General features: G+C 35.2%; 1 protein-coding gene across 1 annotated transcript; it reads left to right on the top strand.

Moving 5' to 3' along the window:
• The first annotated feature begins 2,324 nt into the window (after positions 1 to 2,324).
• Positions 2,325 to 4,775, top strand: LOC142553615 (putative F-box protein At3g58860). The gene is made up of 4 exons (XM_075663991.1): positions 2,325 to 2,638; positions 3,192 to 4,059; positions 4,136 to 4,282; positions 4,366 to 4,775. The coding sequence occupies exons 2-4, from the start codon at positions 3,193 to 3,195 to the stop codon at positions 4,669 to 4,671; spliced, it is 1,320 nt and encodes a 439-aa protein (XP_075520106.1). The 5' UTR covers positions 2,325 to 2,638; position 3,192; the 3' UTR covers positions 4,672 to 4,775.
• Positions 4,776 to 14,877: the final 10,102 nt, after the last annotated feature.

Consider the following 14,877-nt stretch of genomic DNA (forward strand, 5'->3'; position numbering starts at 1 on the left):
TGATATTTTAATTCACAACAAACAATTTAGTTAATGCATAGTTGAAATAATTTTTGTTGTATGCGTGCCTAATTCTTTCGCCATATTATTTTAAAACATATTGTAATACATTTGGAAAATAAATAATATATTTGTAATATTAATTGATTAATAAATATACGAGGTATTTAGTTCAACAAATAATATTAAATATTTTTTCCCAAATATATATGTTTTAGAAGGACATTTTTTGTGTTTGTAGTGTTTAATAACATATAATTAACTTATTAATAGTACTTAGACGATTTTTTTTAATTATTCCAATCTTTATATACATTAAGTAGATTAATGTGTATGTAAATTATTTATTATGTCAAACTTTTGCTAGAATAATTATTTATTATTATTATAATTATTTATTATTATTATAATTAATTATTTAAATTCTCTAATTAAATCTTGACAAACATCTCAAAATTTTTGAGGTGTTAACTACCACTACCAAAAAAAATATTAGCGACGGTTAAAAGGTTAAAGCGACGGTTTTAACGACGGTTTAACGGTCCGTAACAGAAGTTAGCGTCGCATTCTCAAAGCGACGATTTTTCAACTCCCGTCGCACGTAGCGACGGTTTAATTGAAGACGACCGTCGCCCATTAGCGACGGTTAATAGCAACGGTTTTATGCACACCGTCGCTATATTAAGCGACGGTTCTTAAACACGGTCGCTATATTAAGAAACCGTCGCTACATTAAGCGACAGTTTTCAAAACCCGTCACTATAGTAACAAAACCATCGCTATATTAAAAACCGTCGCTATATTAATCGGCGGTTTTTTTAAAAAACCGTCGCTTAATATAGCGAAGTTGTGTGATGAACCGACTGTGTGTATATAAACACTGCCAGAAAAGTCACAAATAAACTACTACGCAAAAATTAAAATCATGTATTAAATTTTCTATAAAATAAAGCTTTAAAACCTGATGTGGCGAAGGTATGCAGTTCCACGTAATGCTGGAAGATCGCACGGAGTAGCAAATCTACGAAATAAATACGAAAAAATGTTAGTACAAAATAAAAAACTGAAACTTCGAAAAATGTATAAAGTTTCGCTACTACCAGAGATAGGCGAAAATCGCTTAAGAAAAATGTTCGCGAACCTCGGTATATATAGAATACTAGGGACGGTCTTCGAAAATACCATCGCTAGTGGCGACGGACATATCTTTATCCGTCGCTAAAAAAGCGACAGGTATATAGTAAACCGTCGCTTATTCGGTTAGCGACAGTTTTATTATAAACCGTCGCATAAAATTGAGACGGTTTATTAAATGTCGCAATATTAGCGATAGTTTATTATAAAATGTCGCGACAACAACGACGGTTGAATATAAACCGTCGCTACAAAAGTTACGGTTTGTAGTAAACCGTCGCTTGTTTTGATAAGCGACGGTTTTATTAAAACCCGTTAAACCGTCACAATATTAGCGACGATTTTTTAAATAATGTCGCTATATTAGCGACGGTTGACGATAAACCATCGCTGCAATCTATCCGTTTTTTTGTAGTGTACATATCCAACACATGAAAAAGTACTAATTTTTATAATAAACGTATTACTTTTATGGATCGAATTGATCGTCTCGCGAATATAAATTCACAAGACCGTCTCAAATTAGACATATTTTATTTAAATTATTAAAATACTAATATCATAGACTATAATCAATTACACGTACTAACTGCAATCAATAAAAAAAATATTAATCAAGTATTATTATCAGAATCAAAATTTACAATATTCAATTTAAAAGTAATATTAATGTTCCACTAAAATAAAAAGTATTTAATTGATATACCTTTTTTCCTTAAATTAGTTTTGATTTTAATTTATACTTCTATTTATTTGCATCTAAAACTAATAAATTCTTTTATTATTGAGATGATAATAATAAATAATTGATATTATTTTTTATAATATTTATTGTTTGACAACTACTCTTATTTATTATTTTCACTTTTGCATGTACTTTCCTAAACAAATCTTCTTATGTTTGTTAATTTTTTATTCTATATCTTTTAAATTTTTTACTATAACTTAAAAAAGTACCTTTGTAGACCCAAAAAAATACCTTTTTAATTAATCATAATATCTTATAAAACATTACTGGAAAAAGTGCAATTTTAAAATAAAAAAATTATTTATTAAATTTAGAGTTAATATAAAAATTATTTAGCCAATATTTTAGTACAAAAGGCCCACGTAATTGTATGTTAGCCAAATTATTATTTAAAATAATAATTTAAAAAAGGGCAAATATTTTATTTGTCAGAGGAGGAGGACTCTTTCCTATCTAAATCTTCCACATCGGACCCCCCGTGGAAGAAACGGCCGCCGCTGTGAGGTCCGTCCCACCCACCACCGTGTTCCCCACTCACCTGCGCACCTTCCGGTAGCAATTAAATATCCCCGCGGATCCATCGAAAAACTTTGGGGAAATAACATCAGGCCAAATCAATAGATTTTGTGTGCAGAGTTCGTATCAGTGAAGAAAAATTAATTTATTGAGCCATAAAGGTTGAGTCTTTTTGGAGATTTCGTTGATCCGACATATTTCACTGACATTGTGGGGCTTCCATCCCCAAGCTTCAAAAGGGTATCATTCATACCTCGATTTTTAGTTGATTAATCTACTTTCGTTAATGTTGGAAAAATCTATTACAGGATTGATTATTTTTATGTGATTCAATGTTAAGAAGTTAGAACTGTTATGTTGACATCGTAGGATGTCATTATTTATTAGATTGAGTTTTTGACAATTTTTTTGAATTTACAGCCGTTACCTTTGTTGTCCACGGGTTAACCCCGAGCCGCAGGTACCCCACTATTGGGTAACCGAGGAAGTGTCGATAGGAAAAATCGTGCTCCAAGTTTGACATTTTGCGCTCGCATAAAATTCAAAGTGAATTTGGGATACAATTAAGACTATTTTAGGTGAACTTTTGGTGAATAAAACATTAGGGATGTATTAGTTAAGCTTTTTTTCCTGGTTGTAAAGTCACTGGAGTCTACTACTTCATCTTTCTTTGTATACAAAGTCCAAATATATTCGATTCGAAAAGGGATCGATATCTCATGATTATGATTTGAAGATTTCAGTGTTTGGTTTTGCTTAAAATTAATTAGCTTTGTTTTCTTTGATCATCCAGCATGAAGAACAAAAGTGAGATCGGGGAGGTGGACAGGATTAGCCAGTTGCCCGACGATGTTCTTGTCCACATAATCTCTCGATTTACATGGCGAGAAGCTATAGCCACCAGCATCATATCCACCCGTTGGCGCCGCCTCTATACTTACATCACTCGCCTCACCTTCAGCACTCGACATGCCTCGAAACACAAATATGTTCAGGAAAATGGATCCTCGAAACACATGAAGGAGATTTATGATTTCTTGGCTTCAAGCGAGAGCTGTCGGTTTTTGAAAGAATTCGAGGTGAATGTACCCTGTCTGAAGGGAGACAATATTAAGACTTGGCTGCCGTTGGTGCTGGACAGGGAAGTGGAAAGCATCCGCATACGATTGATTTATCACGACAAAGCTATGTCTGGCTATTGCAATTTTCCCCGTAGGACTTTGATTAAGAGTAAAAGTGGAGGCTTAGGGTCTTTTGCGGGCCTCAAATCACTTAGGAAATTGTCTCTGCACTCCCTTCACGTGGACGATCGAGATGTCGAACTTTTTGTTTCAAATTGTACTACTCTCGAACACTTGTCCATCGTGGGTTCTTATAGGTTAAAAAAGACGTCGTTGGTCGGACATTCGAAGTTGAAGCACTTGGAGATTTCTTCGTCTAGGAATGTCGTGTTGATTGAGGTTCTCGACATGATCAACCTTGTTTCCTTGACTTGTCGTAAGCTGCAGCCTAAGTATTCACTGCACCTCAACAATGTCCCAAAGCTTGTTGAGTTAAACTCATCGGATCAGTTTCACTTACAAGGCCGCGTCTTGCATGGAATTTTGCCTTCTGTTCTTGATCAATTAACGCACATCGATATCCGCTCAACTGACTTGGAGGTACATAGTACTAAAATTAGTATCACTTCTCTTTTTACTTTTTTATTGGCAAAATAATTAGTTTGGTTTTATACAGGAGATCTGCATAAAAGAACCCCCCATACTTACAAATCTAAAGCATCTCAAGCTTGAAATAAAGTGTGTGCATGGTGGCAGAAGGACTACATTTTACCACTATCCTAGGCATTGGAAATGTCCTTGCTTGCAGAAACTTGAGATAAAAGTAAGTAAGATTAGTTTCATTCTTTACACATATATAAAAGATAGTATGACATGTAAGAACTTAATATGTGTCTTTCGTTGCAGTTTCTGTGGAGAAGAAATAATGTTTTCCGTGACACATTTGACGAGTTATTTGTTGAGTTGGATGAAATGGGATTGTATAAAGTAAAACCAAATGAACATCTCAAAGAGGTGACTTTCTCAGGATTTATGGGGTATCGGGCTGAGACGAGCCTTTCATGGTGTCTCATGAAAGAAGCTGTGGCGCTCAAAGAACTCATCGTCGAACTTTGTGACGAAACCCCCGATATCCGACAAAGTGCTGCAGCTCTTGCGTGGGAGCATTTTCGAAAAATCGCGCCACCCTCGGTTAATCTAGTAATTATTTAGCTATATTATTTGTGAGGTCACTCATTTTTTGCAATTGTAAAATAATCAAGTACCGCATTTTGGGCATATTTCATTCATGATATTCCACTCCCAATAATACTCTCGACTTTGCAACATATGTAAATTATATTGGACATCTGGTATTTTAAATATGATAACTATTTTATTGTTGAAAATTTATCAGCAGGAAAAGAATTATTGCTAGAAATGAGGTCAATTGTTTTCCAAGTTACCATTTTACTTATCTGAGCTCTCGTAAAACTTTTGATTATATATTATCTGATTGTTGTGAATAACGCATCAAAGCTATTTGGTCTGTTTGATCGGGTGTATTAATATCCATATTGGTATTACGATCAATTTCTTGCTTGTTACCAGTAAAAATTACTGCACATTTCGCTTTTCTCTTCCCCTCTTCTCACGTCTCGATATTTTTATTCAATGGAAAAACTTATTTTGTGATAAATCGTGCCGAAACGTCGAGGTTGATTAGAGAGAAATTTTATGGAATTGTCCGAAATAATTGTAAAGTAAAACCAAAATTTTGTGCTGATTTGGTCTTTGAGAGCAATTGTCCGTATTATTTATTTGTTGTTTGTAAAGTGTACAATATTACTTTCTTGATAATATATATTTATGTGTTATTTTTGTTACTAACAAGCTTTATGTGGATCAATTATTGAATGTTCGTTCGTGCAAAGACAAGCCCTTGGCTTGGAGACAAGATGTCCATGTACAATGTTGCAATTATTATAGAATTTCATGTGATCTAATAAGTTAACCGGACAAGAAATATCTGACCAGAATAAGATGTGTGCATTTTGGAAAGATGTTTCCTTAGCTGCACATATCATGTCACTATTATTATTCAAAGATACATCACATTCGAATTCATTTGCATCTCTTGATATACAAATAATTGCTGATTCGATCGGGATATATGAGTTGAAGAGACCGTACTATATGCTAACCATAACTTAATATTCTTGCATGCACTTTCAGTGATACCTAACAGATCATGGGACGATGCTAGTAGACGCTCTTACCATGATCTGATGAATGCAATCAAAAATGAGTTTTGACATTCCTGGTCAAGGTGTTGATGAAAAGATTGAGGTCAATTAGGATAAGCTCGAATAAGAATAATTGTTATTCTGAATCACAAGAAGTTGAGAACCCACAGCTAGTTGTATATCTGAATCATTGAGGGTCATACAAGTATCAGACTATGTGTTCTCATTGAGATAGTCAAGTTCAAAGGGTTGAATTTGGCAACTATAGTTTGATGTAGATCAAACAGATTGCTTATAAAAGAGTTTATAAGTTGATTCTATATATTGGAAGTTGTGGAGGTTAGCTTAACTGCTAATTAAGTAAGGAGATTGACTGCCTGTTTTAGTGAAGAATTTTACAGAACTGGCAGCTGCAAAAAATAGGTCAATGAAAATTTTGATATTCGAAATTTTTAATTTTCGTTATATGAACAAGATTTTTATCTTTGATACAATGATGTCAGATCGTCGATCATGTTTATAATGAGTTCACCATTATTTATTTAGTAAATTTAGAACTTACTAAAATTATCTAAAAAAATCCACGCTTGATATTTTATATAGAAAAAAAACTCGTACAAAAATATATATCTCAAGAAGCCCAAGTTAAATATTTTTTTATGAATTTTTCTAAAATATTCATAGTTAAGATTGTTTATCATATCTAAAATCTTATTTAATTAATTTAACACTCTAAAATCAGTACATAATATAGCTATTGATTAAAATTTGGGTAAATTGTGTATCAGTACACTTTGGAAAAGAACTTTGGTTTTAGCACCTGGAAAGAGAAAACTTTTAAATATATGCCAAAAATACCCTTGTCTCCTATTTGATTTTAATTGATTCCCGCGCTTTCAAAATGATATCAGAACGAAAAGTTGATTTATTTCAAACACAAATTTTATTATTACTAGTAACTAATTGTATGCGAAAGAGAATTTCGAAAAAAGTATGAATTCGAATTTTGGTTCGAGTAAAATAATTTACAAGGAATATTCCAATATTTTGGAATATAAACAAGTGCATCTAACTATTGTTAGTTATCAGAAGCAGAAAGAGAAGCTACTGCACCCTCAGGTAAACTTATGATTCAAACAAATAAGCTTCTGGAGATAGTTCCAGATTCCTCTAAGCTCTCTGCAGATCTTAGAGAAATCCAGAAAACAGTACAAAATTATGGCAACATGTTATACTTTGTACCCCAACGAGTTGAAGAAATCCTTAAAAACCAGGAAGAAATTCTTGGAATACTAAAGGATATTCAAATAAGAATACAGCAACTAGAACAACAACCAGGTTCTAGTAAAAGAACTTCAGAAGGATGGTTACCACCATCATTTGGCACCAAACCTTTGTTACATCAACAAGGGAAAACCAGAGTGGTGTCAAAACCATTGACTGAAGAAGAAAAGATGATCAATCTAATTAAATCTGTTTCAGAAAAGAAATTTATCTGATGACAACTATAGAAATGATTGGTCTGGAGGATCTACAAGAGCTTGCGGAATCTTTCGCAAATCTCAAAGTTGTAGATCTAAAGATGAACACAGCAGGAGGTGAAATACCTGCTATAACCTGGTCATCTACTTAGGAACCACCAAGGGAAAGTTTGGGATCTCAGAATGTTAACATGAGAGAATCCCAATCTGATTTCCATACTGGTGGAGGATCACACCCAGCGGGTACAAGGATAAGGAGAAGTCAAATTCTCTTGCACCAAACACCCTACGGGAAGACTGTTTTAGATGCGATACATCCTTATGGGGTTATGCTTAACCTTGATGTATTAGATTTTAAAAACAGATAAGATCTCATAGATGATTGGACGTCTGCTATGAGAATCGCAGCAGGTACACTTGATTTCAACAAATAAGGATTCATTAAACTCTTAGAAATGAGTCTTATGGGATCAGTGAAAATTGCTTGGGATATGACTTCATTAGAAATGAAAGAGTCAGTCCTGGCCGGAGAATCTCCAAGCGAGATAACCGGAAAAATGGCTACCCTATTTAAAGCACAATTTAAAGGGGTAGACTATTTTAATAGTCAAGATACAGAGAAGAGAAAAAAATATACTCAAGCTCTGTATAGTCTTGAATTACACGATATATGTTTGGTAGATGAATACATTATGTTATTCACTAAATATCGATGGAATTCAGGAGTCGAAGAAGATATAGCTATGCAGCTTTTCTTCGCAAAAATGCCAAGTCCCTGGAGAGAAATGCTCATAAGGGAATACGTACCTGGCAACCCAGACACGTTGGCAAGAAGAGCCTCTTTCCTCAAAGGAAAATCGGGTGTCACATGGCAGCATTACAAAAGAATTACAAACGCTTAAGGGGTATCAACAAAAGAACTCCTTTGTGTTGTAAAGAGAATGATCTTCCAACAATTATTGGAAGTAAACCACAGAAGCATAAGAGGAAAAGTTTTAGGACTCATCTTTATGCTCGAAGTGGAAGAAGTTCTTGGAAACCAAGAACTGTTTGGTCTAGACAAAAAGCCAGATCTTATAAATCTGGACAAAGAAGTGGATCATCAAGAAGTAGGATATCATCCCAAGCATCAAGCATATCTCGAAGCACATGAAGAACACCTACGAAGAAAACTTTCAGAAGAGCTCATACTCGAGCAAATGAAAGTTTCAAGGATTGCAATTGCTGGACATGTGGAGCAAGAGGTCATATCTCGACCAATTGTCCAGAAAATGAAAAAAGAGGTATTAAACGCTTCGATCCTACCCCGGATATTGAAGAAGCAGTTTATTACCAAGATCTTATTCAAGTATACCGATTTGAGGACATTGCCTCAGATGAAAGTATATATGAAGAAGAAGAAGTTCTTAGTCAAGGAGAATCCGATGGAACTGAATCGGAATCTGACTGAGGACGAAGTGTTTCGGCACAAAACACATGAAGATCTGTCTGGATTCTTTAGCCAGACAACGATATCTAATAACATGGTCCAAAGGATCATGAGAGAAAATCCTAGCTTACAGAGATAACAAGGATTCTCTGCAGGACAGGTAGAAAAATTCTTAGGAAGTCTTGGCCTAAGAAATAGAAAGCATCATCTAATCTATAAAGTTTCTAGAAGGGAAATGGCAATCCCAATGGAACTTACGGGAAATAGAATGGAGATGCAGTTAATTCCCTCCGAAGAAATTAAGGAGGAATTACAAAAACTCAAGATAGAAGTAGCAAGGACTATGTCCTGGATTCATATTGGAGCAATCCAGATTATGATAAAGGCTACTTTCAAAGAAGGGATAGATTCACCTATTGATATTGCTATATGCGATAAAAGAATGGGGAATCTACAAGATTCAGTACTGGGAACAATCTCAGGAAATCTCTGTGCAGGAAAGATTGTAGGAGTAATATATCCAAGGATAGCCTACAACTTGGAAGATCGAGATTTTAGTCGAGCCTTGACATTACATCAGAATTTCAAGGAAAAGAGGCTGATGAAAGAAGGTAATAGACCATACTCTATTACTTATCAGATTTCATATGCTCTATCTAATACACATCATTCTGAGTTGTTTATTAGAAACGAGTTCATTGAAATACCCGAGATATTCGGAAAAGTTGCTCAAGCAATTTATCCAGAAAGAGTTGAGTTTCCTTTAATACAAGAAACAGATATCCAAATACAAGACAAACCGATTCTACAAAGGAATCAAAGTCTTAGATTGGAATCAAGAAGACTATCTTTTCAGGGAGATAGAATTACGAGTTACAGGTGGGGAAAAATGCCTGTCATAGAAACCCAACAGGAGCTAAAAAGTTTTTCTAAGATTGGAAAACTTCGATGCCCAGAAGGGTGGAAGAAAGTTGAAATAGTATTTGATATTACTAAGCAATAGAATCAATTTCCTTGTAATTCAATATACTATTTGGAACAACCTATGATAGGAACTTACCAATGACTGATTAATATCGGAGAATTGGAAGTTCATATTCAAGGAATTCCAGGGAAAGAATCAGATCGACTGATTCTTGGACTAGAGTTTCTCGAGGAACATAAACCTTGGAAACGTCTAGAGTATGGAATGGAGTTTATGGCAGAGGATAAGATGTGGAAAATCCAATGACCACAAGTTCATTCTCCATATACATTCCATTAGAATGTTGTATGAACAATATAAGGCAGAATACTTTGCTGCTTATATTGATTCAGGTGCTGGAATCTGTATAGCAAAAAGAGGTGTTTTTCCAAATAATTTGGAAGAAGAGTTACCAAAGATTGCTGGAAGAGATTTTTCCAGAAGAATCTTAATCTTATGTAAAGGGATTAAGATGACAAAAATCATGATTGGCGGTGCTGGTCAAACACCTTGGTACAAGGTTAAAACACCACCAATTTATTTTCATGATACAGGAGCTGACATATTGTTAGGAAATAATTTCCTACAGATGTTCAAGTCTTATACTCAAGAAAATGAGACTAGAATATTAGTATTCACAACACCATGTGATCACAAAATCATAGTCCAGAGACTAAGAGAGTCATTTTACAGAAAATTATCGATCCAGTTTTGCAACAAGCGTGGTGATTCAGGACAACTTCTGAACCCAAAGATGAAGGATTCTAGACGGTTTGGAGAAACAATGCTCCAGTTAAGAGCATATCAAGTACTCCAACCAGAAGATATAGAATGCCTTAAGATAACTCTACAAACAAATGAAGTAGAGTTCGAATCTAAGGTATCATTGAAAGATGTCAAGAAAAGGATAAAAAAAACTATAATGAAGATCCCTTGGCATGGTGGGACAGAATTCAACTCAAAGCTTGCCTTAAAATTAAGGAAGGCAAAGAGTATGAATTTGTCCGTTGCAAGCCTATCCCAATGAATATCATTGATCAAAGGGATATGCAGATTATAATCAAGGAACATTTAGACATTGGTTTGATCAAAGCAGGTATGTCACCATATAGCAGTCAAGGTTTCCTGCTAAGAAATCACGGTGAGATAAAACGAGAAAAACCTAGATTAGTTATTAATTATCAAGAAATTAATAAAATTCTGGAGTTTGATGGGTATTTTATACCAAGCAGAGAACATCTAATTAGCTGCATACACAATGCAAAGATATTTTCTAAATTTGATTGTAAGTCCGGATTTTATCAGATTCGGATGGAGGAAGGAAGCAAGAAATTCACAGCTTTCTCTATACCTCAATGACATTATATTTGGGAAGTATTACCAATGGGGTTGGCTAATTCACCCTAGATATTTCAAAGGAAAATGGATAATCTTTTTAAGGATTATTTTAAATTTATGTTTTTTTATATTGACGATGTTTTAATAGCATCTAAAAATTTGGATGAACATGTTAAACACTTGAAGATTTTCTCTAAGGTTTGTAAAGAAGAGGGACTAGTTTTATCTGAAAAGAAAGCAGTCATTGCAACAAGAAAGATTGAATTCCTCGGAATTAAAATCGATGAGTCAGGAATAATTCTGCAAGAACATATAGTCGAAAAGGTGCAGAATTTTCCAGAAAGTCTCAAAGACAAGAAACAACTTCAAAGTTTTCTAGGAGTTGTTAATTTTGCTGGGATGTTTATCAAAAACCTAGCAAAACACAGGAAGGTGTTCAGTCCATTATTGAAAAAGATGCAAGATTTATATGGACAAAAGAACACACAGAAGGACTTATCCATTTAAAGAAGGTTTGTAAAAATCTTCCAAAAATGGCTATTCCTCAAGACGAAGATGATCTAGTATTGTATACCGATGCCAGTGATCATTGGTGGGCAGCAGTTCTTACTAAGTTCACACCAGATGGAGAACAACCATGTAGATATTGTAGTGGGTTATTCTCAGATGCAGAAGCCATCAGATGGCATATCAACGAGAAAGAATTTTATGCAGTAAAAAGGGCTTTTGAAAAATGGCCATTATTCTTACTTGCAAAGAAATTCATTTTGAAAGTTGATAATACACAGGTGAAAGCTTTCTTAAGGAATAGAATTGAATATAAACCTGAGAAAGCCAGATTATTAAGATGGTAAGCACTATGTCAGAATTATATTTTTGATATTGTGATAATAAAATCTCATGAAAATATTCTTGCAGATTTTTTAACAAGAGATGGACAGCATTGACATTGATGCTATTATCAAGATGCAGAGGTATTTGAGGGAACACCTTGAAATGCTTCAAACCGAGTTCAACAAGTTGGCCGTTAACGCAGAAGTTGCGGGAAGGCTACAACAAGCTGATAAGAGAATTGTCTCTGATCGAATTACAGGTTGTTTACAGGCATATACTCAGTTATGGTCTGTAATGCAAAGGCCTATCCTTCAAGGCATTGAGAAGCCATTGGTTTCCCAAATGGAGAGTTTTCGAGTACATGACTCTATACCTGTAGCGGGGGATTCAAATACTCCTTGCACAAGTGTTAAGTCGGGATCATCACCAGATGAATCGGCTGAAACAAAAATTGAGACTCCTAATCCTTATCTTGAGTCTTCAAGTCAACCCTTCACATCGGGGATTGAAGAGGGAGAGATCAACTTTAGGCCTCGTATTGACAAAGGCAAATATAAGGTTGGTACTAACGAAGCAACAATTTCTCCATTTCAGGTTTATCAGCAGAATTGGGAGAAATTGAAAACAAGAATTGGAATTAACCCAGCTACTAACAGGGTTGATGTTTCAGGAAAATATCCAAGGGTATGGATGAAACCAAATTCATATCCAAAGGAGGTTAAAGCATGGTATGAATTCGGGGCTCTTGCCTCAGTTTATACTACATCACCCAGCTTTCCGAAAATCTCAGGTCTACCAAAGTGGATCCAGGAAGCTGTTCACGAGACTTGGGCGAATAATGATTATTTGTCCAGAGGAGATGTTTTGGAGCTACACTTCTTTAGTGCAGCACCAGAACCAGCAGGAAAAGGCTCCCATGAAGCCTTTCATTTCATTAAGTTAAGGAGGCCGGATACAAATGTTCAAAAATTTATCAAGGACCCTCCGACAGAAGAAACACCCCTGGTTGCTTCAATTTCTGAAGATGATATATCTACACGTAGAGCATGGGGTTTATGGGTCTGTCTCACTGAGATGGACAAAGTCAAGTTCCCGTTCAAATTTTATAATCATTCAGTGAACGGATCATTCATGCTAAACACCATGACAGGAAAAACCACAAGTTTTGCAGAAGATTTATTCGAGAAAAAGAGAAATCTTTTGTGGAACAGCAAGCTGCCGGCTAGTAAAGAGACTCGCCGAAAATTCTGTAACATGGCACATATAGGAAGATGGTCAGAAAACATCTGCCTTGAATGCCAAAACCAGAAGGAACCTGAATTCGGTAAAGGATTCAAACCGAGATCTGATCGGAAACACTTTACCGACACAAGCACAAGTGGGGATGGACCACAATCACGTTTTCCTCGATGACAACGAAAGCCAAAGATTCCTCGAAAAAGTTAAATGTAGACATGTGACTAACCCACTAACCAAAAGAAAACCCACCATGTGAGTGGAAGGACAGGACCACCAATAATGGGCGAAAAATGACAAGGATCATTGAATACCAAATTTAAAAAGGGAATCCAATGAATAAAAGCAAGACAACTGGTCCCAAAGTTTTCATCTATAAATAAGGACAGATTGGAACCAGTGAAACACACCAAGAAAGAAACCTAAAGAAAATGTATTTTACATATATGAAGGTTTTAAAAAGAAAACTCAAGTATGAAAGGAAGGAGCTAAAAGCCCTCAGATCATTAGCTCAAACGTTCCAAGAAAAAGGGGACGAAATTACAGCTAATCTTTTTCAAACGCATTCCTACTGGCAGTGCGGTGAAATAAAAGAATGAGAAAAGTTGATGTCTAGATTAATAATCTAGAAAAAGACATTGCAGGAAAGGACCACTCAACCACTAAATGGTCCCCAAGCAAGCTGTAAAGGCTTATGAAGATTTGAAGTCCGAGTTTCAAATCCGAAGGAGCCTTCTATAAATAAAGAAGCTGAAGGAAGATGAAGGCATCGATCAACCTCTTCATTTTTCTTCAAACCATTTGTAATAATTTTCTTTCAAAGTATGTGTATAGTGAGTTCAGCTACTGTAAGTAGCTAAACAAGTTTCTCCTCCTCTACAGGAGGTTACTATGCAATAAATAAATGTTTGTGTTTGAATAAAAGAAATCTTTGCTCTAGCCCCTCTCATTTATTATTTTCAAAATTTTATCTTTGATTGTACACTCTAAGGTAGGAAACGAATTAGAGTTGTGCCAAGTGCTGCTAAAGGAATCCACGTCTGTAACCATAAGTCGCGATCGTGTGGTTGGACTGTGAGGAGCAGTTCGTAAAATGCGGGGGATATAACCCGGCGGTACTCCGGTCAAAAAGGTAAAATATTTAATTTATTTTACGGAAGCATGATGAGCCATTATTTAAAAAAGGAAAAAAAATTACTCAAATGGGGTTGAGGGGTATTATGGGAAGCTAGGTACTAAATTTAAAGTTTGAAAGATTCATGTACTGATACGTAAGTTGCTCTTAAAATTTTATATATTAATTGAGAAATTACATAAAAATAAAAGTTACAGAGAAAAATTTCATGGATAGCTAAGGGTTTTAAGCATGAAGCGTGGGAAATATGATAAGGATCTATGTTTAGCTGCATTAAGCGTCATAATTGTGCTTAAGAGCATTTTTATGTAAATTTTAAATTAATTAATATAAAACCTTTTCATCCAATAAGAATACTGCAAATAAAAACTTGCTTCCTCTTAAAGAAAGAACCGATCATCTCCCGTAACCCATCAAACCCTTTCAAAAGTTAAATCTCACCAATTTGTTACTAAAAACTACGATCATCAAAGTTCGTTGATATGAATCTGATCGAACTTGGCGTGCAAATGGTTGGAAGGAGGTTCGAAGAAGTATTGCATGGACTCATGAGCAATCGAGAAGAGTTTGCAAGCGAAGTTTCAAGACTCGAAGGAGTCTTGATGCACAGGAGTGAACTTGAAAGCCAAATGGATGCTATTAAGTGTTGAACAACATGGATGGATTAGTGCCACAACGCCATGGATCAAGCGCCGCGGTGCTAGTGAAGACTGGCTAGCGCCTAGGCGCTCCATGATGCGAAACTGTAGCGCCTAGTAGGCGCTACTAGACCAGTG

This window comes from Primulina tabacum, chromosome 8 (assembly GCF_025594145.1).
Source record: "Primulina tabacum isolate GXHZ01 chromosome 8, ASM2559414v2, whole genome shotgun sequence".
Classification (NCBI taxonomy): domain Eukaryota; kingdom Viridiplantae; phylum Streptophyta; class Magnoliopsida; order Lamiales; family Gesneriaceae; genus Primulina; species Primulina tabacum.

Excerpts from the sequence above, each read along its gene's own strand:
- LOC142553615 (XM_075663991.1), top strand. The coding sequence starts at position 3,193 with ATGAAGAACAAAAGTGAGATCGGGGAGGTGGACAGGATTAGCCAGTTG. Across the intron at positions 4,060-4,135 it reads TCCGCTCAACTGACTTGGAG|GAGATCTGCATAAAAGAACC; the intron begins GTACATAGTACT and ends GGTTTTATACAG. Across the intron at positions 4,283-4,365 it reads TGCAGAAACTTGAGATAAAA|TTTCTGTGGAGAAGAAATAA; the intron begins GTAAGTAAGATT and ends CTTTCGTTGCAG.